This window comes from Echeneis naucrates, chromosome 19, assembly GCF_900963305.1.
Source record: "Echeneis naucrates chromosome 19, fEcheNa1.1, whole genome shotgun sequence".
NCBI lineage: Eukaryota > Metazoa > Chordata > Actinopteri > Carangiformes > Echeneidae > Echeneis > Echeneis naucrates.
Genome location: NC_042529.1, coordinates 10,505,548 through 10,532,702, shown reverse-complemented (window position 1 = coordinate 10,532,702; position 27,155 = coordinate 10,505,548). Strand labels below are relative to the sequence as shown.

The window sequence follows — 27,155 nt, the reverse complement described above, 5'->3', positions numbered from 1 at the left end:
AGCAATGCATCTTTCAAAATGTATTATCTGAATATGAATGCTAATGGGGGAACTTGCATCCTGAATTGTTTGTGGTTACGTGTCCATTGCATAATAAATGATGTACAAGAAGCGGTGTGTGATGTGTACAGAATACTGTGACACACACGCAGGTATCATTCAATCATACGTCAACACACAGGATTTCAGCTGCAATGTGCAGTTAATGTTAGCGCCTCAGTGTATACACATTGGTGTTGCGTTGCGAATGCGTGTTTGTGCCTATGTACAAGACAGAAAGGTAGACAGGCAGGGATAATTCGTGTGAGGAAAATTAAAGCACTGGCAGCTCGTCCATCACACAGATTAAATTCAATGGAAAGATAAAAATGTCAATGTTCCCCCCGCTCCTGCTGCTCGCAGCGCACAGCCACCGTCGACAGTGATGAAACTTTCTCCCTCCCTCTGTCCTCCAGTCTCTCATCCCTCCCCTCCTCTGCTCTCTCAACTCACGATTTTCATTCCCACTCACACTGGGTTCAATAGCCTTCCCTCTCTCAGCCCTCATCGTGCTCTACTATCCTGCTTTTCTAGCTGATGTTATCCTTTCTGTGCCCCATTCTCCATCATTCTTTGCTACATCTTATTCTACTTTTATTACTTTTCCTTCCGCTGAATAACACCTTCCTCAAGGAACATGTGGGCAATGGTTTTGAGAGCTTAAAAAAATGGGGAAAGGTGATGACAAAGACAGGAAACTGAAGGGTTGCAGCTCCTGTGAAATAAAACTTGCAATATTGTGAAACTGAGCCTTATGATAATCCCTCAAGTAAAAATGTAAAATAAAAATAAAAAATAAAATGAGGAAACGTCTCTTTCAAACAGCAAATGTTTTGGTTTTCCCATGTTTTTTATTTGAATATTTTCACAATCTGAAACCACTGAAAAGCTAATTCTGTCCCACTCGGACACTCCATCAGACCCCCGTATGGCAGACCACTAGACTATGATACATGCACCAACCTTATTCAAACTTTAAGTTTTATTTTAATAATAACATTTGTTTAATACCTGACATGCCATTCTTCGAAAGCCACACACTACCAGGTTAATAATAATGTAGCACTACAGCCCTTTCCATGTCACCCTCCACTTGCTCCCAACATACCAACCCCCTCCCCCTCCTACTAATGCCATCTTGCTTGGCATGGTCACCTGGCAGCAGGCCTGGCACTGTCATCTGGAGCTGTCTGCCGGCAGACGCAAGGTCACCCACATGTCCCACCCAGCACTCACAGGGGGGTCCACCTTCTGTGTGTGTGCCTGACAGAGGGTGCATACTATTTAAGAGGCGCTGTTCGAGTGCATTTCTATTAACAGATGTTTTTATTCATACCAGTTTGTGTCAGTCACCTTGTATGTGCATAATTTGAGCATGAGCATAGAATTATTCACAAACGTGCATCTTTAAGTATGTGTGTATGTGTGTGTTCCTGTCTGTGTGTGTGTGTGAGGCAGGGAGACTCCCTGCTGGGCCCAGATGGCCGGCCTCTCCTTCCTCTCCTGCCCACACTACTCTCACTGGCCAAAGTCAATGCTGAGGACACAAGATGAGCAAGCTGCACAAAATGACCACAATCTGAAAAAGGCAAAACTATTAAAATGAATCCATTTGAGCAAAGGTGGGAAATCCTGCCAATAGTAACATTTCTAGCCTTGAATACTTCCACAAAACAATTTCATCATTTTTTTCCTTAGACATTACCAACTCTTCGCCACTAGATGGCTCTCCAACTCCAGTCTATTCCCATTTTATATGTTGGCTCCCCTCAGCATGTGTGTGTAAAAGAGCCTGCTGCTGTGATCCTTCTAACCATGATTAATGGCCCCATTCAAAGGTAAGGAGCTCGGAGGATAACTTCTTTTACTGTAAACCACAGTGCTGTGGCATGGGAAGCCCTCCCTGCACTCGCTGTACCACAAAGATGAGGTAAATAGCACTGGAAGACAGGAGGCAGAGAGGGGGGACTGCGTGCATGTATGTTTTAACAGTCAGTCTGTGAGGAGGAGGATGCTATGCTTCCTGCCCACAAATACATATAATTTAATGTCCTATTACTGACCATTTGATAGTCCACTATGTCATACACATACTGACAAGTGAGTGTTTGTGTAAAGAAGTGTGTCAGGTGATCAGGCCGAAGTAAAAACCCTGTTGGCCTCTCGGTTCTCTGTGGTTACACCTTACCAATTACTATATCAAGTCTGACTGCCTGCACATATGTGTGTGTCCGTGTGCGAGTGTGTATGTTCACACAGCCCCTGGGGTGCAATGATGGGAGCAGACGCCTGCTCTTTCACTCTCGGCAGGTGAGAACATATTCATCACAGAGGCCTGCCAAGCCTGGCGACACCCTGACTGTTACTGCCAGTCTGCATCACAGCTGCCCTTTGTCTTGCTTTTACAGTGACTATTTTCTAAAAACATTACAAAAAAACTACAAAAAGGGTAACAGCTAATAGCTAATAGCACCAGCTTGACTTTGTTATGATAAATAACACAGTCCAGAGATGTGTCCAGCAGATACTGAATACAAAGTGCAGTAGTCAACTAATGACAGAATAAGCACAGACTCTGGAGTCACTGTGTGTGCAACAGCTTATGCAACGTCAGCAGTGGGAATAATGTCAGAAAATGCTTTGACCTCAGACTTTCTGCAGTGACCACAATCACACTAACCCCTCTGGGATTAAACAGCTATGATGAAATCTGTGCTTGGCCCTAAAGGCTGTGTCGGAGTAGGGAATTGTGGGAATTCTACTTACACTCCTTGGACATCCCAACTTCCAGGCACTTCTGCAGCCGACAGTACTGGCAGCGGTTGCGGGTGACTTTGTTGATGATACAATTCTTCTCCCGGTGACAAGTGTACACCATGTTCTTCTGGATGCTTCTCCGGAAGAAGCCCTGCGTCACAGAAAGATGGAGATGAGGCCATGAGGAGAGGGGCCAGGCTTAAGAGGAGGGATGGGGTGGCAAAAAAAGAGTGGGGGAACCAGATTGTCGTACAAATAGAGCAGATGGTTACTATGGAAATATAGTTGCACTGTTTGGTGATAATCCACCTGTCAAATTGTTATCTATCAACAGTGAATTATGTGTTTGGTTGCCTGTTGCTTTTATTGTGCCCATGTTTACTGCGACCCTTTTCATCCAGTTCCCAACAAGAAGAAAAAAAAAATAAAATAGAGGAGACCATGCAGAGCAGATTAAAAGGCAATGAACTAACAAGAGTTAAGTCCTTAAAGGGTTTAACCCATAACATAATCTGGATGGACACCAATAGTTATCTTTCGCCATTTCATGACGTTTTCCAACTGTTCACAGGTTTTTTAGGGTGAACCAGGTCTGAAGGCCTTTGGGGCAAAAGACTCAGGGTTGGAGGCTGGAAGTAAGCGTGGACTACTTTACACAGCAAGAAACAAGGGAATCAACATCCATTAGAAAGAGAGGCCAATAGCTGAAAGTGATCATGTAAGGGCAGAAAATGAATTCCTTTTCTGGTAATCTCCTTCTCTATCGAACTGGATCAAAACAAATCAGAGAATGGATTTTAAAATGTTGTCCAAGCGTAGAAGGCAGATGAATTATAACAAGCTCATCTTTGATCACTGAGCTGCAAAGGGAGATCTCTGAGGAGACAAACTACGGCTGATTGCACAAAAGCAAAACAGAGAAGCAGAGCAATGTGGCACATGACATATACATCCCCCAGTAATAATTTTAATTCTCTCTACACATAAAGCTGTACCTGCTGACGAAACGGAAACTATATGAGGTTAAAGTCTAACACAAACTAAGCATGTCTTGTAAAAAAGAACAGGTGAGATTTCTAAAATGAAGGAAAAAACTGACCATGTATTTCCAAAAAGGAAAATTATTTTCTGATTAAAAAAAAAAAAAAAGTTACTTGTAAACCAGATGCCATTTAAAGCCTATAGTCAAAAACCAAACAGCAGCTGGAAGGCTAAGCATCAGAATTTTTAGTCTCCTCTAATCCATTCATCCTTCATAAAATCATTGTTAACCTCTGTGCCCTTATTGCTTAAAAATTCCTTGTGTGTCACAAAGATAAAAGAGGTTAATGCAAATCAGACATAACTGAGTTAGCACTCTGCGAGCATGATTCAGGACAAATGTAATACAGGTCAATGTCACTATTGATGTGACACAGTGGGACATGGCCTATGTGTTGTTGGGTAGGAGGGTGGGTGGGTTCAGATAAAGCTAGAGGGAGGGGGAGATGGAGTGTGGTGCTGTGTAGTGTTGTGTAGTTGCTGCCAGGGAGCCCCATCCCATGCCGAAGGACTGGCTTTGCTAGCCGACAGATGGCTGGTGGACCTAAGCCCGCAATTTGTCCTTCCCAGCTCACCCACCTCCTCTCATGTCTCTCATCTACCACAACAGAGCGGAAGTGATTCATCCTTCTGATGCACTACAAAGAGGAAGTGTGTATACTTTCCCATGTATCTGTCTGAGAAAGGTAGAGCTAACGTCGATTACACATGAAGAGGAAGTATTTCAGACCTCAGAAGTTCACCTCATCTAACCCTGGTCCTGACTTCATTTGCTGTTGTCTCACAAAATAAATTATTAATGTTGGAGAAGAGCAGACCCCTGCAAAGTGCGATTTTCCGCACAATGTAATGGCGAGAACAAGACTTGTATTCTGATGTAAATTCAGCAGATGATGCTGAGGGATAAACCCGTGGAGTTATGTCTGTGGACCCGTGTGTGAGTGGATGTGCGCAGATCATGGCCTCTCTGATCTGATCGTGGCCTGACCCTGACCCTTGTGTTATCAGGGGATTGGCCCAGCACCTCCTAGCACTACAAGGCTCAGGTGCCCTCTCACAGCACCTCCTGATTGGCTGTTGTATCTGGCTCGTGGGTCAATCGATTGTTCCCGTGTCCCCCCCCCCCCCCATCCCACCCTTCTTTTAGGAGTCATTGCTTCCTGTTGCCCTTAAGCCTCTTTTTGTATCACCGCTTAATCCACCCAGCGACAAGAGCCCTCAGAGGGCCTGCCAGCCACCCTGCAGTGTTCAGAAGAGATGAGCACTGCAGAGAAAGAGAGAGAGGGATGAAAAAGAGGCGAAAACGACGACAGCACATACATGACTGCATGTGGCCTGTGCTCTTCAATTCAGAGCTGTCTTCCTGGCGAGCATGATGACCTCACACATTTATAAATGTATTTTGTGTTGCGTACGTGTGATGAAATGCTTTATTAAGAGAGAAATGGGGGAGGGGTGTGGGGTTGTGGTGTTCTCAGGGAAGCACTGGAATCCTCTCTTATGTGACTTTCACACTGTGCCCAGATTAACAGTGCGTTCTCAGCCTCCTATGGTGATTGTGTATGTGTGTGTGTGTGCGCGTGTGGCCCTGCCACTATTACTAAGCAGCTATTGCTTCAGCCCACACATTAGCAAAGACAGATGCTTTGTAAGAGAGCCATCTGAAAAACACTGCAAATAACGGGACATTCATGCAAGAAACGGCAGTTAGGGATTTTGGAAATATGGTCACTTCTCGCCCTTTTCAGCGGGAAGCAAGTGGAAATGTCGCCTGGCGTGTACTGCCATGCCTTCAAGAGAAAAACAAAAACATGAGGGGGTGGGCATGCAAATTTAATGTTTAGAGGGTAATATCTGCGGGGAAAAAAGAAGTGCAATACTGTTGAGTATATGCGGGCGTCAGAACTAAAAACAACGAACGAACGAGCTGTCTCCAAGTAGCACAGCTCAACTTCCCCGCTTCAGTTTCCTCTGTTCACTGCAGCCCCCAGGAAATGCCTTTGTAGTTTGGCATGCTGCAGCAAAACAGACGCTGCTAACCCCCGACTTACCCCAGTCTCAGATGAGGCAACCATATACCTTCACATGCCTGTAGTGTTGAATTATTGAGTGTGCTATGCCAAGTCATCTCCTCTGAAGTCAAACATACAGAGACGGTATCCTGAATTTTTCCAAATTAGCACTCTGGCTGTTCAGTGGGCAGACAGCAGCTAGCAGAAAACTGTCTGACTGAAAGTTTTCATAGTTTCAGGCAACATATTGAATGATTACTCTGAATGAACTTTTTATAATCCAGCAGTACAGAGTCCAGTAAAACATATTTGATCTGGTTATTAAGATAAAGGTCAATGAGATTAAAGTTAACATTAATCATCTATCACTCACTTATACCCCTCAGCCCAAGTCTCCTTCTGTTAGTCAGTTCATTCTTTCTGTATAATACTGGGTTGAACATTCACTTTGCTGCTGTTTATACTTCAGTCTTTAGGTATGTGGCCTCTCTGGTTAAAAATAATCAAACTCAGCCACAATATATCTGGAAAACTAATCACATTCAGCCAAGGAAGCATGCAGCACTTCCTGTTGGGGCGGTGGAGGAACATTTCATGAAATTAATGCCAAAGGCAGAGAGAGGTACACAGTGTTTTTTTTTTTGTTTGTTTTTTTTTTAAATCATACCTGAGATGTTGAAGTCTCGCAATTCAGCATGCAACAAGAGCACTAACAATCAAGTGAAATATATTGTATATAAAATTACTTTTTGTCATTGTTGTAATCATTTTCAGTGCATGCTGTCTGTTGGCTGACAGCAATCAGTTACACCGTCCAGTTTGACACAATTCTTGTGATTGTCAATTGTGTGCTTCTTCTCAAGTGTCACATTCTTGTGTCTAATCCATGTTGTAAATATTTCCTTTGTCTGCCATATGTATCACAGTTTCATTTTTTTATTGTTTACATTTTCATTTCAACAGCAATTATTGATTTATCCAACATCCTCTGATTCAATGCCAGTTTGTCAGTCTGTCGAAGACTTTGCAGTCACTGCCTTTGCACAATGTGTGTTTAAAACTGACACAAACTGCAGAACAACCGCAGCACTCCATCACGCATTAGTGTGAGATCACGCACATTGCTACAGGCTCTAAAATTACGTGTTTGAGCACACTTGCATTGAAATTCCAAATTGCACCAATAGTATTGAGCAAAAGGTGGAGCTCATCCTGTCATTGGCTTAACACATATACATTTACTAATCTTTTCCAATAAGCAGATTTCTGACCTGTCGTAAACTGTTTCTAAATAGTCAAATTGGTAAATGTGTTGAAATACTAATTTAGAATCGCCAACGACCTATGAAACTTAATTTCTTATTTTTGCTTTCATTTCCACACCATCTTCCTTTTTCTCCATCTATCACATGCACAACACACAGACGCCTCCTCAACTATCTCAAATCTTCTCTCAGGCTGTACTTTGACAGTCAAGGATACATCTCCACAAGCCTGCATAACATAAGAGTGTATAGCACATGCTGATGTCAATTAACTTAAGGCTGAGTATTATAAAAAAATAAGCATTGAATGTGGAAAGCACATTTTATTTCTGACATGTTAAACTTCCTCAGTACCCATGAAGTTGCAGAATCAGCAGCAGTTTGGTTTTCCTATAAAACAGCGTAGGGGTCAGCTTTTATTTACTTTGTTAAATTTTTATAAGTCGCATTTGGAGAGCAGGTTAAGTTTCATGGAGCACTCAGAGGGTTTATGTTAAAGGCCAAAGTCTTTGTATGTTTATATGTGTGTGCAATAGCCCTGGCTTTGCTGTGCTCTCCTCCCTTTGTGCATTCTTTACTTGTTTCTCCCTCCCCCACTCAGTGCTGACCGTCCTTCGTTTGGTGTCAATGAGTTCAACTGTGGCCCATATACCCCATCCGCCTAATCTACGGCCCTCCAACCATTACTCACATCTCTCTGTTTCTGGCTCTTCATGCGTCTCTTACACACACTATTTTGTCTTTTTGTGTGTTCGTCTGCATTTTTACACCCCCCCTGGATTCCTGCCCTTTCTTACTCTTTCATACTGTTTGTTTCTGCCACTGCCTACTTCATTGTGGCTTTTTTCTCTCTGCTCCCTCCTGCCCTCCCTCCCGCCCTCCACACAGCTCCTTTCCTGCACATATGGAAACACAGACCACAGTATTGGCTCTACAGTCAATAAGTCAGAGGGTCTAGCAGGCACCTGTCACCATAAGCAACACCCTGCCTGTCTCCATCCAACCATTCCCTACCTCCTTTTGCTACAGCTGCTGTCAGAAGTAAACCTTCCAAAGGAGGATTTATACTCTCCTGTTTTTAATATATTACCTTAACTGTGGAAATCCTATTTGGTTAATGCAATAAATGTGTGATGGGTTACAATGTTTTCTGAAATATGACTGTTGTACATTTTTGTGCCTGGTGGTATCATCCCATTTGATGCCATAGATCTTTCCTCCTCCTCATCCCTATCCTGTTCAGAGCTTACACAACTCTTAGGCTTAGGAGCAGTGAGATAAAGAAATGTGTGTGCTCGCTCGAACAGGAGAACATGTATGCATGCAACTACCAACTGATAACAGTGTAGTGTTGTGAGTCCTGCTTCAGCACCTGTGTAACATGAGCGTATTGATAAGGTGGATGTGTCGATCTGTCAGCACAGATACATGTAGCCACAACACTCAAAAATAAAAAACCTGCATGGTTGACAAAGTCTAGCAAACTGTATGAAATATGAGGCAAACCCATCATGTTATTTAATTTATTTATTTTTTAACAACTATGGGTTTATTGGTTGCAGTGTTGAAAGAGGTGATTACAGCTTGATAAGGTCACGCTGATATTCCGCTCAGTAAAGCAACCAATAGTGTTAGTAAATGATTCTCTACCAAGACAAATTTTACTTAAGGTCAATATAAGGTCCAGCATTAAACACTGAACAGATCAAATGGATCGAATGACATGCTGAGCTTGATGTGCGTGTGTGTGTGTGTTCTTTTTTCCTCATGCAAATCACATGAGGGTTACAAGATTGATGAACATCTTGCTTAATTGGCGGACTGAGAGGATGTCTTACCTTGCATCCCTCGCAGGCGCTGACACCATAGTGGTACCCTGAGGACTTGTCCTGGCACACAAAGCAGGGTTTGTAGACGCGGGGTGGTGGGGGAGGCGAAGGCGGGCTTGGCACTATCTCCTCTGAGCTGGTACTCTGGGTCTCTATCGCTGTGAAGAGAAAAAAGCAACGAGAGGAGTTTGTGAACACTTGTCTGTCAGATGGAGCAAGCAGTGGGTTAAATGCACAATGTTACATGTACACAAATACACACACAGCACTTAAACAAAGCAGTCCAGACAGATCCACTGCAGACGACATGTAACACAAATCACTAGAAGGGGAACTAAGTCCCCTTCTATGAGTGTGTTTAAGAAAAAAAACAAAACTGCAAGTGCAAGGACAACTTTGTTTTTGGGCGTTTTCTGATACACCACAGGAAAGGCTCCTGTCTTCAAAGAACAAACAATTTCTAACACACAAGCATCCAGAGATCATCAAAGCAGCCTCTGCTGGATTCCTATTTACTGCTGAAATTGTGTCTTGTGTGAAAGTGTGTCTGTGCGAGCAGCTGCCTTGCTGGCAGGGTTCTCCTTTGATACAAGGTCAGGATATGTGCTTTTATTTATTTTTTTGAAATTGTGCAGTCTTCATGCGTATATAGGCTTTAAAATATTAAAGAAAAGATAACCACATCGTCATCACCAGTTGAGAGCAACAAATACTGTGGGTGAGGCTGAACAGAATTCTCTCCCAGTCTGACCGAGTAAGGCAAGTCTCTGCAACTTGTTTACCCCCCGAACCAAACACACACTCTCACCTCATTCTTAATCAATATCTGGCTGGTAAACACAGACGATGAAAACACTCTGTCTTCATGCAGCAAGGGCTGACATGGCAAACACATAAGTACTTTGTAGGCTCCAGCATTGTGTGTGGTTGCACACGATAAACAAAGTGGCCTGGGATTATGGGGAAATATCCTGCTGTTGCTCACATGTAATATGTATTGGACTTTGACCTCATTATCCTTTGTGTTACAAAACAAGGCTCTTTAATGAAATATAAAAACAAACAGTCACAGCGCAGACCTGCCTTCTGTGGCCTGTACCAAATACTATGAATGCCTTGAAGTGTGTTCAACTTGTGAATCAGCAGTGCATCTTTATACTGACGACAATGTAAAAGTTTTGATTCAAATAAGAGAATAAAAGGAATTTGTGAGATGTGAGATTCGAGTGAGAGTGATGCAGTCCCTAGACATATACGTATACTATGAACCAGTGCATCTTCCCAGGCCCTTTGCTCCACCCAGCATCAGCAGCTCAACAGAGGGGTGATTGGCGAGGTTGACAAGCAGCTCAGGAGCCTCCTGCAGCTCAGTGCTGGTTTGTAAATAAGCCATCCATATTTAACAGAGCCTCTTGGTTCAGTAGGACCATAGTACAGACAAAAACTGCACGTGACAACGCTGCACTCACTTTGGATCCCAAAATCAACGTGAAGAAGACAACTCAAGGTGCATGCTGGGCATCATAGAGCGAGGATGGAGTTTTTATTTTTTCTTTCTCTATCTGTCTCACACACAACACGCTTTCCGCTCTAATTATAGTGTCTGGCATGGGTCTCAGCTTGCCAATCTTCATGTGCATGCAGCAGATGGCGAAGGGGAAGATTACATTCAGAACAACCAAAATAAACCAACCTGATGCCCAGATATGTTGACGGCTTCCTGGAAATAAATAACAGACACAAACACCTTACAACAAGATCTAGCCTCTCTCAAAGCCAGCCTGCTTTCTCCACCATCGGGGAAGCACACAGCAAATCCAAGTGGGTTTCAGATGGCGGGGGACAGTTAAGCTAAACAGCAATAAAGCTCGGATTGCAACTCCAAACAGTGACACCCAATCAGGCCCAGGATATTAGGATATTATATTTATGAGGCCCAGATGTCATATGTCACTTTCACACCAGCAACAACCTTTTTATTTCTTGGTGGAAGTGGGCCGATGTGGGAATAACAAGGGTGATTAAGGGCTGAGACAGAATAGTTTTAAATGTTTCTAAAGAGGAAAAAAAAGAGTGACAAGCAGCTTGTAAAAACATGGACTGCAGCTGTGAGTGAGACACGCTTACTTATTTTCAAAGGCTCCTCTGTTTAATGAACAGACACTTTTTGTGACATATAAGGTGCCATATTTTGTGTATTGTGGCGGCAATGGGAAAGGTGAGAAAGGAGAGAGAAACTTCTTGGAAGATAGGGGAAGGAAATGAAGGCAGGAAAAAGTGGCAAAACTGGAGCACATATTCCTTGCCTTAAAGCCTTGAAAACAATTAAAAAGTTTATTCATTTCAGGCGAGTGAACGGGAAAGCTAAGAGGACATATCAAACAGCAGCACTTGCATCTTACTGGGGTGGAAAATTAGGGGGTGATTTAGAGCAGAACGTCTGACAGACTGACAAGACTCAGTGTGAAAAGGACAGACTGGACAGTGCGAGAGTTCGTCTTTTGCTTCTCACTGCTGTCTTATTGTTGTCATTGCGGTTCATCTTTGCTCATGCCATCGGGCCATGCCATCACCACACTCATGTCAAACAAATGAAACTTAAATAGAAACAGCCCTTACATAACATAGCATAATTTCTCATTAGCAAAAAAACGTTCAGTTTTCAGCGCTCATCTCCCTCTCTTGATGTGGACTGATTACAGCCCTGCATTATTGGTGTGACCACAGAGCTATTCATCCACATTAAGGCTTCCTTCATTAAAAAGGCACAGACAAACAGATGTGCCACCCACACACATACACATAAACATAAAAATTACATCCATACTGATATTTACACAGGCTACGGGCTTTCCTTGAGCCATTAAAAAAGCCTAAACAGTCGCACACACACACAAATACACATGCACAAACTCATAAACATACACACAGAATGCACAGTCTTAACGAGAGCACCCATGGAAATCTGGGACACAAGGACAAGAGTCTGTGAGTGGGCTGGTGACTGTAATTAAATACAATGGCTGGCTTCTGGAGCCCTGTCAAGCGGAGAGCTGGAGCAAAACAATGGCGGGCCTGTGGACGGAGAGGCATCAAGGCTTGGCGAAGAGGACAGAGCTACTTAGCCCTTCAGCAGCCTTCACTCAGGCATTATTCAACAACAGCCTGCATCCAAACCCTGATGAACACCAAGTATCACACAAGCCTGCCTATTGTGTGATCTGCAAAATCATAATGCATAAACACTGGAAGAACTGACTCACACTAGCCTGGGGAGCTTCCCTTGATATACTTGCAACATGTTGACACTGGAAATTTGTATATCTGGCAAGGTTTCCAAGCCGAAGACCCTCCAGTGCCTTTCAAAATCCCCTTGATAACTAATACATGAATTACGGCTAGAATATCATTCTATTAGCCAAGAGAGTACAAGCATGAATAGACAATAACACCACATTTTGCTTGGGGATACAGGCATAGGAACCCACAACCCTGAAAATAATGTTTAAATGAAAAACAGTAAGGACTTACTGATAAGCAGTCTATTGTACTTTGGTATGGAGGTGAAACACAAACCACATGAACCATATGGTCACTGCAATTGTTTTCCAGACACAAGGCTGGATTCAAGTGTGCAGCCTGGTATGTTGTCTGACCAGCACAACACAGGCCGTCAGGTATAACCAGCAGAAAAACAGTCCATTTCAAGCTGTCTGTGTAACATGTGACCACTGAACACTCAAGCACATAATGAAGTATTGAAAGTTATTTTGCTTCTCGCTCTAAATGTTCTCATTATTAATTAGCCTAAATAATGTGCTGGCTGAATGTCTAATATGTCAAAGCCCCTAGTTTTACACTGTTTACAATTCTCCTTTGATATACACATTCACAGATGAGTATTATAAACACAGGGATGCGAATGTGTGTGTGTGTGTGCGCGCACACAGCTCCAGCTATCTTAATGGTTTAATGTAGCGTGGTGTGGTGTTCTCAAACTCAGAGTCAAAGCACTGATGATTTAATTAAGTTCAAGTGTGAGTGGTCTGTAATGCTGCTCTTCAGATTCACTTTGCATACATCATGAGCCACAAGTGCACTTAGAGAGGCAGCGCCCTCGCCGCCACATCCTCCATTACAGCACGACGAGTCTTAAATGGACAAATATCCAAAAGACTGAAATGAAATCTGTTCTCATGATGAACTAGCATGAGCTATAATACTGACACAAGATAGCCTGGCTAACATCAGCACTTCAAAGGCGTCACAACCAAGAGACCGCAAACCGAGACAAAAACACACACACACACACATAAGCCCAACGGCTATTTTCAAGCCTCCAGACCCTGAGCTGTCTTGTCCCAGTGCTGCTGAGTAGTGCTTGAGGTTCAGCTATAGGTTAGTCCTCTGAGATTCGATTAACTTTATCCCCACTGGTTACTAGGTCCAGCTGTGAAGCATATTAATGAGATTTCACCATCATTAGAGAGAAGCTAACTTCATTAGCAGGCTGGCTGCTTGGCTGGCTGGGTTGTGGTAAAGAGGGCAGGGGGTGGCCTTGACAGTTTCTTCCACTTTGTTGAATCCTCCTCAATCATGGTCCATTGTGTCCCCTCAGTTACTATTAGGCTATGTGGACACACATCAATACACACAAGCACACATACATGCTCATGTGTAAGATACATGGGGTAACATATAAACGTCCCGCTTGTCTTTCCGGTCAGAAGAGACAGACGGCCATGCCACGACCTGCAGCAGTACCACTTTCTTTGAAGTCTGCTTAAAATAATGAAGTGGGACAGCCAAAGGCACTTCCCTGAGGACAGAGTTCGCCTTGCAAAACCCTGGAGTTATAGGTCTCAGTATCATTACTGTCCGACAGCAACTTCACAGTGTTTTTGAGGAGTAAAGCAGATCAACAAGTGAGCTGAGAAGAGCATTACTGTTGTGTCTTACCTGTGTTGTGCCTGACTTTTGCTAAATATTCAGGCTTTGGTTCTAATTTCCAGGTGTGCAATATGGGTAGGCAGCAAGGAAAACGACACGCAAACACACATATAGGAATGCTTTGTCAGCACTCTTCAATTACTGAAAGGGGAAATGGGACAATTTCCTTGCTTACAGGGAAATCCTGCCATTCTCTCACAAAACGTCATAACAGCTCACCATTGAAAATGGATGGGGCTCCATTCACTGCCCACATACTGATTACTGAGAGAAAAGCTGTGCATGCCACCAAAATATGAGCTGGGATGAAAGTGGGTGTGTGTTTTCACACACCAACGTGCGCGTACAGACTGACAGCTATAAGGAGCAACGGTGGTGTGTGTTTGTGTTCCTACACAACGTGTGAACAGTTATTGGACGGGAGAGGGGGAGGAATCTGGCAGTGAGGCAGACAGGCTTAAGTGAAAACACACACGCACACTAACACACACGGAAAGGCGAGCCAGTGTAGGTTAACACAGGGCAGGAGACCAGACAGCATGCCTCACCCCTCCCATATTCATTGTAACTAAATCCAGCCTTCCCAGCCCCGCCTCCAGCGCCCACTGATTCCTACCTGTCCCTTTCACTGAGTCTGACAGTCTCAGGCTGTCCATCCTTACCACTGGGGATTTCTATACTTTGTAAAGGTGCATTTAAGAACAGAGCACATTTACACATCCAGCTATCAATGGCTGATAATAGTAATCCTGTTTCCTTGACACTATTAGCAAAAGTCAGTATGAAAAATTTGTCTCATGCAAATAATCAAGATCCTCATGCTCAATCTGGACAAGTATAAAATACAGGAACATCAAAATCTGATTCCTGTTCCCCAAAAAGATGAAAGCAAATCACAGCGGATCACTGAGAGATTTTAGAAGAGGCAAAATACGAAATTACACTCTGCTGAAAGTTTGTTGTCACTGATTCCAGTCACATTATTCATGACATGGAGTGCAAATGTCTGAGTGTGCAGTACAGTGAGGGTGACTGAGGATCTCCCCCACCTGGATGTGCTCTGCATATCCTACTGCATGTAGATACTACATCTACCTTCTCGAAGGAGAGGCCGACAGGAGGGGGTAGGGGGAAGGGGGTGGAGTGGTGTTACTAAATTTCCAAGCAACATACAAAGAACTTCCAGCGTTGCATTTCAAGACAAGAAACAAATAAATGATGACGTCCCTTTTAACAGAATTGTAATACATGTTTTAATTCATACATCTGGCATGATGATGCTTTCGAGATTAACAAAGGGATAGGCAGGAATCAAACTGCATATTTAACAAGGCAAATGTGACACAGCACTTCCACTTAAGAGAACATGTTTTGGTCAAAGTTTCAGAGAAATAACAGCATGCTGTTTGGGAACCAATGCAGAGATTCAAATTTAGCAGAGAAAGCAGAAATGGATGTGACAGCTCCAACTTCTTTATGGGCTGAACACAGTGTTTGAAGGCCTCACTGACTCTGAAACTAAATTTTGATGGATAGCGCTCCAAATTGAGGCCAAAGAACTCCCCTGTGTGGAGCATTATGGTAAGAAAAACACACACATACGTGAGTGATAGATGAGGATCCGGGCAGAGGCCGAAGGGCAAGGTGCTGCAGAGTAAGGAGTCTTTCTTGCCTGTTATGACGTTCCCTCCTCAGCACCAGGAAATGGTGGTGTTTGTCTTTGGCCAGGGGTGGGGAAAACACCAGGTTGTGTTTAACAGGAGTAATTTATGGCATCTTTACATCTAGGCTGAAGTTGAGGGGACTTAGGTGTACTTGTTTGTACGCGTAAATGTGAACATACAACGCTCAATGCAAGCTCTTTTTTCTCTTTAATTCCACTTGGAAACCCAACCAAGAAAAATGTAAATACCTTTGCGCGTGTGCGCATGTCTGTTAATGTATCTGGGTCCACATTGTGTGATATGTATGCATGTGCATGATAGCCTGTGCGTGTGAATATCAGCATGTTCTTGTCTGGGCCAGACCTGGTTTTTATCAAACCAGCAGCCCCCACCACATTCCCAAGCTCTTCTCTAGGGGCCCAAGATAACTTCCCTCTTTATGCTGCCAGGCCTCTGAAATAACAACACACCAGGTTTTCCTATCACTGCAGCTGCAGCAAATGGAGACGGAACTGAGAACATGTGTGGACAAACTAGAGAGTGGGAGGAGGGGCAGCAAATAGTCAAGCAGATGGCAAAGGTGAGGTCCTATGAGTGGGGGGTGGGCGCAGGACGAGGGGGGCCACTGAGGATAGACTTTGAGTGGCAACTTCATGCTCACCACAGGAGCTACCAAATGCTAGCCTCTGATACAGTTAATTGGGAGTCTCCTATACCACAAACAGATAAAATTAAACAATTGAAAGAAGCTTTGGAAGAATGCTCTTTTACAGCAGAGAATCTGCAAGAGTCACATGTTCCCTGGCAACAACACCCCCTACCTCAACCCAGAGTAACATGGTGTAACTCTGCCCAGCAGCTGTCTATGCCTGCTGACTGACAGTGGGACTATGTGAGTTGGCACTTGCTCTGGGGTGATTGGAGATACTTGGCATGAGCTGATGGTGTGGGACATGATGGTGGGGGGAAAAAAAGGGGGCAGCCCGTGTTGGTCAGAGGCCACCATGTTATGGACAGGTACAGCTGTGTATTACAGCAGCCTATAACATGTTATATTGGGGTGGGGGGGCACAGGGACTATAAAGCTTTGTATTACAATGTGTGTGCAGATCTTCACTAAAGATTCTGAGGTGACAGTCGGTACATGACAGGTCTCATAAATCGATCTGATCGGCTGTGGTGTTAAAGCCTATGTGATTTTCTTCCAGAGATAAATGATTTAAATGAGCTCCTGTGTGTATGTGTCATTAGAGGATCAGTGACAAACTTTGTAATTCCCAAAAAATTGAAAAAGAGTTTAATTCAATGGGAGATGCCACTGCCTTGATCAGGAAGATTTTTTTCCTGCACATAATAAATATAGGCAGTGTTTGTACACAGTGGATCCACCATTAAACATGAATGCCGGTTTACGAGCCGATGGCACGCACACAGCAGCTGTATGCTCAGAGCTTAGTGACATGACTGGCTCACATTAACAGAAGGAGGGAGGGCAATAGAGCAGAGCAAGAGGAGATGAGCTGCAAAAGGAACAGAGGCTGATAAAGAGAAAGGGGAGGAGAGAGCATCTGAAGAGAAAAAGGAGCTGAGCTGAGCTAACTAATTCAACTAATTCAAAAGCAGGGCCCCAAATAAAAGCTGTGTCAGATGGCATATTGGCTCCTGGGTACCAGCGATGAGAAAGGGATAGTGTAATCTCCCTTTGTAAACTTTCTCAGAGTGAATTAATACACACATTCTGGAGTCACTTACACTTACGGCCGTGAAACCTTATGATACATAATTCAAACTCAAGGTCGGCGGATCAAGTTATTGGATCATAACGCAAGCATAAACAAGAGTGAAACCATAGCCTCTTACAAATGTTATCACTCTGACTGTGAAAATGGCTTCATGAAACATTAAGCGTCTCTTTTACAGATTGCCTGCAATGGTTAATTATAGAATTGTGCGTGAGTGGATGATGGTGTGCGTGCTTTTCCCTTCTGTGATAACTAATTGCCCTCATGCATAAAAGGGGCCAGGAGGGTGCCAAAGCAATACTAAACCTGGGCCTACCCAAACTAAAAACTCACTGTTGTCTGACAAAAGCCTGAAAGGTTAGTATTGTAGTTATCTGGCTTGCTCCCATATTCACTTAGAGAGAGTACAACAGGCAAATAAGGTCCAATTCCCCCCATTCCCATAAAATCCAAGGTCAAAGACATTACAAGTAACTAGTGATAAGAAGTCCAAGGATCAGAGGCCTGAATATATTCCTGTAATCTTGATGTGATCACGACAAGTGCTGGACTGGATAGTAAAATGAAGAAAAGATGAGACGTCAGATCAGATGCAATCTTAGAGGAACACTATAGTTTGAGGTACATGATATGAATTAGCGGAGAAATACTGAATACACTTCTGCCGTCAGCATTTAAAAACAATCACAGGTAAAGAAATAATAGAAATATGTTGAATGCATCATGATTGCTTCTGCCAACACTGAGATGACATCATATTAACCAGACCCTCCTCAGCTTTAATGGGCTGATTGGTACACACAGGGCCTCGCTGTTGGAAAGCCAAAAGACCTTCACAAATACTTCTGCTTGAGTGTTTGCTTGAGTGTTTGCTTTTTACTCACTCTAACAGAGAGGTTATCTGCCTATTGATACTCACTAATCCAATGTGACTGGCAGCATTCAAGACTCTCCGCATATTCAACACTGGAGGAAGGGAGTCATAAATATGGAGGGAGCAAAAGGCTATTTGCATTAGAGGGCCGAAATAGACTTGAAGAAGCCAGGAGGAGGTAGAAAAGAAAAAGGGTGAACAAGGGATCAAGAGAAAAGGAGTGAAAGAGAAGAGGCTCATGAGGATCTGGGGAAGAGAAGAGAGGATCACCAGGGACAGGCTTTGTCATGCTAAACTGCCTCTGTCGAACCATGTTCTTTCCCCTCCTCTCTTCCTCTCGGTGGGTAACACAATAGTCAATCGCAGGGGAATAGATTACGAGGGTTTGATCTCCTCAACTTCAGAGTGGGAGCATGACACTGGAAGTGGGGGAGAGGTCGCAAGTGCAGCGTGTGCGTGACTCCACTATGTGTTCAATGAGGCCAAATAATGTTCTTTCTTACTAGGCCATTTCTCTTAAAAAAATCAGAGCCCTATTTGGGTTTGTCACTTCCAGTACTAATCAAAATGAGTTAGAGCTAACAGTTAAACTCTCTTGTAATTTGCCTCTGCCTTCAGGCCTCAGCAGGCTGATGTGCATTCCTCTACTGTGCACCAAACCTGCAATGACACTGGTTACCTTCATAAATTAGTTTAACTCCAAGTCCAAATGTCAGCTGTTAAAGTGACAGCATATTATTGTGGCTGTAAGGTGAGGTATTTGCGAGAGTGGGGACAAGAATACACAGCAAGCAGGCGATTATCCTGTCACTTGTCTGTTTCAGAGCTCAGTGATGGCAAGACTTGAGGGGGGAGGGGGATACTAGGTCAGCACAGGGGTTAAAATGGCCTAAAGACCCCTAGCAGACAGCTGACATATTCAGAACAGACAGACGCAGAGACAAACAAGCAAGCTGCACATTGATGAGACAGAAACCAACAAAAAAAACACTGCGACTGGCAAATGCTCACAAAGCACATACATGTACGCACATTGTTCTTCAGCTTCATAGGCTGCAACTGCCACTCACCAATTTGGCCCTACACCTGACCAACGTCATCTGGATAATGTAATGTGGCTGAGTTCAACAAAGATGACAGCAGTAGTTTAAACTGTGAGGCAAGCCACCAGTCTCTCCCTGCTCATGCCCCCTAATGATGACTGATGACACACATTTGATTCAGCTGTCTGATGTGTTGTGTCAGGGGGCTCCTTAGTAGAAGATTTGGGCCGAGCAAGGGAAGAAGGGGTGGGCAGGGAGAGGCAGACTCATTTGTCTTTAGTGTCAGCACTAATGCAAAAAAAAAAAAAAAAAAAAAAAAAGAAAAGAAAATGAAATAAAAAGTGAGGTGCTTGTCGATAACACTGGGAGGTTAAGTTCTCTCTGTGCTTAGGAGAAATGGCTGATGAGAGCAGGCAAAGTCATCAGGGGAACGCCGTGGGATGATAGTAGAATTTAATGAAGGACATGTTTAGCTTCCTGGCTATGATTTGTGCTCTTCACTTCTCTCTGTCTTGTGTGTGTGTGTGTGTGTTCTCTATGCCTTCACAGACACTAATTTCCTGCATGGATCCCTGACCTTTCAATGTAGCCTGAAGGGAGCCATTTGATCATCTCACACACAAACGCATGCATGCACGCACGCACAGACACGCACACACCATTTCCTGTGATGCTGCCCACCAGTCAGTGGACTGTTTATAGTGAGACTATGTTGATCTTCTCCTACAGTGTTCATCTAAAAAGGGATCTATTACATCAAGCAACCGCATCTTATATCAAGGATAGTAACATTATCATTGCTCAGAGTTATAGCCGCTTGTTCAGATATATTGGCAGAGCTAAAACAACCACAAACAACAACAAACAACCACAATGAGTGTAAAAAGACAATATGTATGGTTGTATGCCTACACTGAACCACGTTTGCTGCCTATGCACACACTAGTAAGCACGGCTGCTAAACACAATGAGCAGGAATAATCAGAACGGAGCCCTAAGGTGAGCTTGGTGTTTGTGCTGCCCCTTCTCCCTCATGTCCTCTTCCCCTTCTGGGTTCCAGTTAACCCCAGCTGGCCTCTGCTGACTGCTCTGTCTTTTTGCCTCATGACCAGGGCCTCATTATGACCCCCAAGGTTACCGAGCACCGTTTACTGCAACCCAGTTCCTCTGCAAGTAGGAACACACACCTCTCCCAGTTAACGCTGCCCATTAAGTTAAGTGGGGACCATCAATTATTCAGCACCTTCAAATGTATAATTCAAGAGATGAGCGGACTGTCATGAATAGCGACACACACAGGTGAGGAGAGCAGACAGTACTATCCATTAATTGTACTATTACGAATCTGTAAGTCAATGTAATTAGTGTGTAATAAGGGAGGGAAATTGGGATGCAACAACAATACTAATGTCACTATGCAATAAGTAAGTAATGAGCAGGCTATCAGAGTGCATGAGCAGGAAAATGAGGCAACAAGGGAGAATTAGAGAATGCCGCCATAAGGGATGATACAAACGGATAAACAGAGAGATTGTCTGGATGAGATGACAAAAAAAGTTGTGTTAGTGAATAAATCAACTGTTACAAAAGCGAATGGAGTTAGAAATGTGTGACAAAAATAGAGCATGATGCAGACAGGACAGTTCTGCAGAGGAAGATATAGTGTTTATTTAGCTGCTGTGGCATATCTTCATTTGTAAATCAGAGTTTAAAAAGAGAGCAGAAGAAGAGAGAAAATTGGGGCAGAGCATAAAAAAGTGAAAGAAGGCAGCTTCACAGTGCTATACCCCCTCCTCCCATCGCTGTGTAGGCGTAGGTCCTGGGGGAGCCACCGATGTTAATACAGTTATTAAGCCTCTCCACTGAAGACTGCTCCACCTCCCCAGCCCTCAGCATCAAGGAGCTCTCGCTGCCTGCATGGCAGCGGGCAGGCTCACTCACTTCCACAAAGAGATCAAACAGTCCCAAGTAGGCCAGCTCAGGGAAAGCCGGTGATGAAGCTTCCTGCTGAGCAGTGAGGGCAGGTGGGGTTAGGTATGTTAAGCCCAAGGAGTGTCCCAGCAGGCTTTAGGGAAGGGTGGTGGGGGGGCGCGATAGGCTTCAATCTAGCCGTAGTTTTCCTTCCCTTTCTGCCTCTTTAAAGTCAGCTGACCAAGATTCCCATGCATCCCTTCCCAGTGCTGGGGATTAGAGCCATGAAAGGCTTTAGCCAACACATGTGCAAGAGCAGATTTCTGCTCTTGTTAGCTTCATGCTGTATACAGCTATGCTTAGGGTGAAGGTTGATTAGAAAGTAGGCAGTGTGGGGAAGACCCATCTGGGTGGCCAGTTAGAGTCGTGCAGTCACCAAGACCCTCTCTCATTCCCTGGTGGGGGGGGGATTCAAACTGGTCATCACTGTGACAGAGGGAGATGTGAGCATGTGCATGTGCCGTACACTACATTACTTTTAATACATAATGCACACCGGCAAAGGAGGTCTAGCGTTGCCACTCTTGCCTGTAGCTAAAAGGAGCAAATTTAGGCAGCCATGCAGACTGCACGCAAGGTACCAGTTAAAAAGCACCAGTTGGCTTTGCATAAGCTGCCGTCCATCTGCCGCATTTCTGAAATGTCTCAATTTCAGGCAAGCTAAAAACTGATGAGCCTGAACAGGTTTTGCTATGGCAACCAGACAACACACATTAAGGTTATGAAACAAAAACAGCTGAAAACTGAGATTACACATGGAGCTTTTGTCTCATGACACTTGATACAAAATAAAGAACAGAGAGGAGAAGAGTGATGAGAGGATAAAGAGATGGGAGAAGATAAAGAAAAATGCTGTAATGTGCTAAATAGGACGGGGATATAGGTCATTCTGTACCACACTCAATTTGCCAATGTTGGTCTGTTGGCAAGCACTGGATGCAGGCCAAGTCTCCATCAGTCATATGAGAACACTAATAATATCAGTCACTCAGCCAAGCAGGCCTTTCCCTCTGTTCCTCTCCCGTCTCTTGTCGGTTGTCTCCCCTCACATATTTCCTCCCCCTATTCACTCTGCTGCTTTTTGTTCAAAATAGGAAAAGAAAAAAAATCCAGGGGCCAGAAATGACATTAAACCCCCCAAAAGGCTCCACAGCGATTATTGTTTGAAAATGCCAGCTCTCATGGAACCCCCTTGCTGACTCTCCTGGTGCCTGAGATCTCTCTCTCTCTTGCCCCCTTTCCCTCCCTCTCATTTTCTTTCAGCTCTGAGGTGCTGACAGCCCAGACACCATAATCCAACTCAATTGTGGAACCGCCACAGTGGCAGGAGTGCTGTGCAAAGGTTTCCCACGTATGGCACGAGGGCAAAGCAGAGTGTCACGTTGTGGCAATGGCACAGAATAGGACGGCTACAAAGCAAAGGGAATGGTCAATTACTACAGGGCCACTTGACAACTCTAGCTCAATGTGTTAAAACCTTTTCCATTAAGGCCTTTCCAGGACTCCTGTACCTTTGATTTTATCTGTACGAAGTACACAATGCTGTTACTTGGAGCACCAAGTGAAAATGGTAAAGCATCAAGACAATAACATGAGGATTTTTAGACTGCTCCCTCATATCCTTTAGCAAGCCTAGTGAACAAATGTCTCTCTTCATACTCTCTCTCCTTCCCTCCCTTCATCGTCTAAAGCCGACTATAAAAAGATTTCCTCAAGTTACTGTTAAAAATCCCGTGGAATAACAGAATGTGCCCTCTCCACTCGAAGTCCTACAAGGCTGCATATTTCCCTTCTCCCACCCGAAGCAACGTACAGGCCAGCAGGGCTTTTGAAAAAAGATGAGCAGAAATGACGAACCAACAGAAACATTTGTGTCTTGTTTCATACAGTAAGAAAGGCCCATGTCATCCTGGAGGGCTTTATCTCTGTTTTTTTTTCCCCCCAGCGGATTGTCTCTGGATCAGAGAAGTTCAAAAACAAGCATCAATGGACCACCAACTTAACCCCACCAGCACCACTGCCCAAGCCATGAGGTGACACATTTATTTTTCACTGAACAATGAGTGCTCCTCCTCCTGGCCACTTAATTATAGTGATATCTACTGGTCGCCTATCTCTCTCTAAGCCGAGGTACTTCAGTAACAATGGCCTAGATAAGACACTGCAGGTCGCAGCAGAGGTTACACAATACATCTCTCTGAATGAAGGGGCTACTTGATACTGGAATACCTCCCTTTTAACACACAGTGGCTTTATTCATAACAAACAGGACCTAGTTGTTTCACCTGTCTTAACAAACACGTGTTTGGAGCTGCCCACCTACAGGGCATCCCTCAGTTCACACAATACTTATATCACAAACAGGGTTACAGGGAACAAGTGGCCTGTAACCCAAGCCTGTCTGCCTCCTTCAGTCTAACATGTTGTCCTATCCATCACTATTCAGCGGTACACTCTTCCTTCCCACCTACGCTGCACTGTTGGCAGTCTATTTCATGCTGGTCCCAGGTGAGCCTTTAAGAGTCAAATGTCAGAGGCCAGGCTCCAGCCAGACACTTAATGAGTATGAAATGATTCGAAGAGACTGTGGGAAAGAGAAGAACGTGGCTTCCAGACAGACCCAGACCAGAGTCACCATGTGCGACTTGACAGAGGCAGGCTGAGAGAAGCTGCATCAAAGAGAGGATGACACACAATATGGATATCTAAAGTTACTTCAGACAGAAGCTTCCATAAATCACAGCTTACAGCTAGATATTCCTAAACTTTCCCTGTTTACTCCCTGGGGGCCTGTTAAGAGACACCAACACTGTGTACTATGAAAGTCAAGCAAATAAGGACTCCAGTTATTAACCACAATGAGATCATCTGAAACAGTGAGATCTCTCTCTTCTATTTTAGGTGCCGGACAGCTGGTTTATTAAAAGCAGCGTTGTAGCCAGGGGGACTTTGTTTTGTTTTTTAATCCTCAAACAAATAAGGTAATTTTGAGTGATTCAGGGCTCCCCCCTCCTTTCATACATAAAACTCAAACACGAGCTGGACCAGAGTGGTCTCTCTTGCTCCTTAGTTAACAACGCTGACTGAGACGGCAGCAACACAGTGCTATTTTCTGCCCAGACAGCAGAAGAACTGCCAAGCTCTTGTATTTTTAGCATACTAACCTCTACCCTATTTTCTTGGTTGTCCCACTCTCTAAATAGTCGTGCATTCCATTGTGGTGCATGTGTTTGTGTGTCTGAACTACTTGAGGTGCACACAGTTGTCATCAACTTGCTGTTAACACAGTTTCCCAGAGGGAGGCTGGGGATGAGTGTTTGGAGGAGGCTGCATCTCTTTGGCCTGGAGCTAGTGGCCTGACAGAGAGTAGCTGACTGCAGAGGAGAGGCAGAGGAAGGCACAGTCCTCTGCAACTGATGAAACAAGGCAACATTCCATGTAATCACTCTATATATAGCGGATGCTGGCAACAGAGGAGAAGGGGGGTTGGAGTGCAGGAAATCTTGTAAAATATGAGGAAAAATTAGGGCAGGCGAGCATTAAAGATTAATCGTGACACTGACTGCCCGGCTCAGGCTTGCCATGTGGAGAATGCCACCATGGAGATGGGAAACAGAGAGGGAGATAGAGATAAAGTGGGGGAAAGAGAGGAGACACTTTGGGAATGAAAATGGCTTGCAGATGAATTCTGGGGTGATGAATGTCCTTGGTTCAATACCCAGATGAATTTATGTGTGTTCCATTATGAGAGGGTGGGGATGAAACATGGAGATAGGGCGGAGAGATGGGAAAGGGGGAGAGGGAGCCCTCTCCCAATGTGCTGGTGAGCTAGCCATGCAGAGCCCATTGCGAACAAGCCATCTGTAGAGATAAGTAAAGAAGTGATTACAACAGGCCCAGCTCAATTTCTGACAGTTGATGCTTGACTGCCCCCATAGAGCTGAATTGATTTAAATGAAGAAGCTATGAATATTTTAGAGAGTAGAACCCCCTCTAACCTGAACTGGTTCAATCTCCCTCCCACTCCTGTGTAAGTGTGTGTGTGTGTGTACACACCCAAGTAACAGTACAGACACAGGGGAGAATGTAATTATTGATAGTGAGATTACAGCCCTATTGTGACAATGTCTGCAATCATCTGCCTTCTTTAAGCCCTGATGAATCAATGACACTGGCTGGATCTTTTCTGTCTGCCCCGCTTTGTTCATCAAAGTGGGCTTTGCAGTGTACACCAACCCTTGTTTGGGGATTTAGTGCCAGACCAAACTGGTGTACAGTACTCTCTGAGTGATGCCTCTGGCTAATTCTCTCTACAAACAAGCTGGGGCCCATCAGTGGGTCTGAGCGTGTGTTCAGGTGCGTACAAAATAACCGACCAGACAAAATATGCTGTTTCTAACATAGTCAATACAGAATGTCTCTGCAATAAGTCACCAGTAGGTGAAAATAAGTTTCCAGTCAGTTATATCATTGTTTGTGAGTCCAAGAGGCAGTTGCTCTGCCAACTTTGAATGTGACAGACCACACCCGTTCATTACACATAAACAGCGATCGCTATCACACAATAACATGTCTCTTTGTTTCTCCTGGTAACCTTGTGGCATGGTGAACATCAACGACTGAGCTATATCTCTATTCGTGAATTACATTGAAAAGGGCAGCAACCAACCTGACTGTTGGTGGCAAGGTGGCGCGTTGGGAGCAAGTGATGGCAGGTTGTGAAATTTTGCCCCGCGGCCTTTCCCAGGTGAGCGGAGGCAGCACTGTTGAACTCTCTTCACCTCTTTGCCATTGCAAACATACCTTGATGACAAAGTGTGTTATTGATGTTCACCTGAAGGTGACAGCAGACAGGTTGCTGTGGACTCACTGATCTCTCTCTCTCTCTCTCTCTCTCTCTCTCTCTCATATTTGCTGTGGTGTTTGAGGCATTCTAGCTACTAAATCAGGGCTCGGCGGATGGGGCTCAATGCAAAGCCCGTGGGATGCGTTCCTCCTCTAGAAGAACGGGGCACTTTGCCTCAATGTTCTCCATCTATCGTGCAAGTTCCCTCAATTTGGGATGACCAACACCCTGGTGAAAGGCCCCCTGGATGTTTGAGTGTATGCAGAAAATATCATAAAGCTCCCAGACCTGGCATTGGCATGAAGGACTGGGTGTATCAACACACAGGATTTACATAACTACTTTAAATCACATGTTGTACTTTTACCAAAGTTATAATCAGATTTACCAAGAAATCTTAAGTGGATTGATCGAGAAAATAAATTAGGTACTTTGTGTTCTGCCTAGATGACCATTCTCTTTGGCTGTTTTCAACAGCAGCCCCACTTCAACATCAGTAAGTAACAGCACTCCAGCCAATTCTGGTCCAGGAAAAGATGGGCCTCCCTCTGTTTATTTTCTCCTTTTTGTATTTTTCCAAGTCTCAACACACTTGCCAAATAAAATCTGCATATACATAAATAAAGAGGGGAAAGGAATGATATCCTCTGTTCTTTCTCAAGGCCAAAATCAATCTGCTCGCCTGCACAAAGTCCAAACCCTTCGCCCCCACATTTCCTCGTGTTGCTGCCTAACAGCACAAGCAATTAGGGACGGTCTTGCTGTGATGTCTGAGCTGCAGTCTCTCAAAAGCCAAACTAGAAACCATGTTTTTTGCACTTCAGGAGCAAAGTGCAAACCTTTATGTTTTTTTTTCTTTTCTTCGGAAAAATATTAGCTTTTTGCCCAAAAACTACTCCTTTTTTTTCAGTCCCATGCAGCAAAAAACAATAAAACACCATCTGCTTTTTTTTTCAGGGGGGGGGGCCTCATCTCCAGCTGAGCAGAAGGAGTTCTGCACTTAAATACTACGAGTCATATAAGGTTGCCAGTCACTTGCCCCTCAGACAGTGTTTGTGTCCAATAGCCCACTTGGCAGGGCCTAACTTCTGAAGACCAACTAGCTTTATGGAAATCCCTGGT

At 44.2% G+C, this 27,155-nt stretch overlaps 1 protein-coding gene across 2 annotated transcripts in view; it reads right to left on the bottom strand.

The window, feature by feature from the left end:
* The window catches only part of raraa (retinoic acid receptor, alpha a), a 131,516-nt gene that overhangs the window by 5,816 nt on the left and 98,545 nt on the right, over positions 1-27,155 (bottom strand). For both annotated transcript variants that reach the window (XM_029527111.1, XM_029527110.1), the window contains 2 exons: positions 8,953-9,101; positions 2,806-2,947 (listed from right to left, as the gene is read on the bottom strand). In XM_029527111.1, the coding sequence (XP_029382971.1) occupies positions 2,806-2,947; positions 8,953-9,101 (291 nt within the window). The remainder of the gene's footprint in view (positions 1-2,805; positions 2,948-8,952; positions 9,102-27,155) is intronic.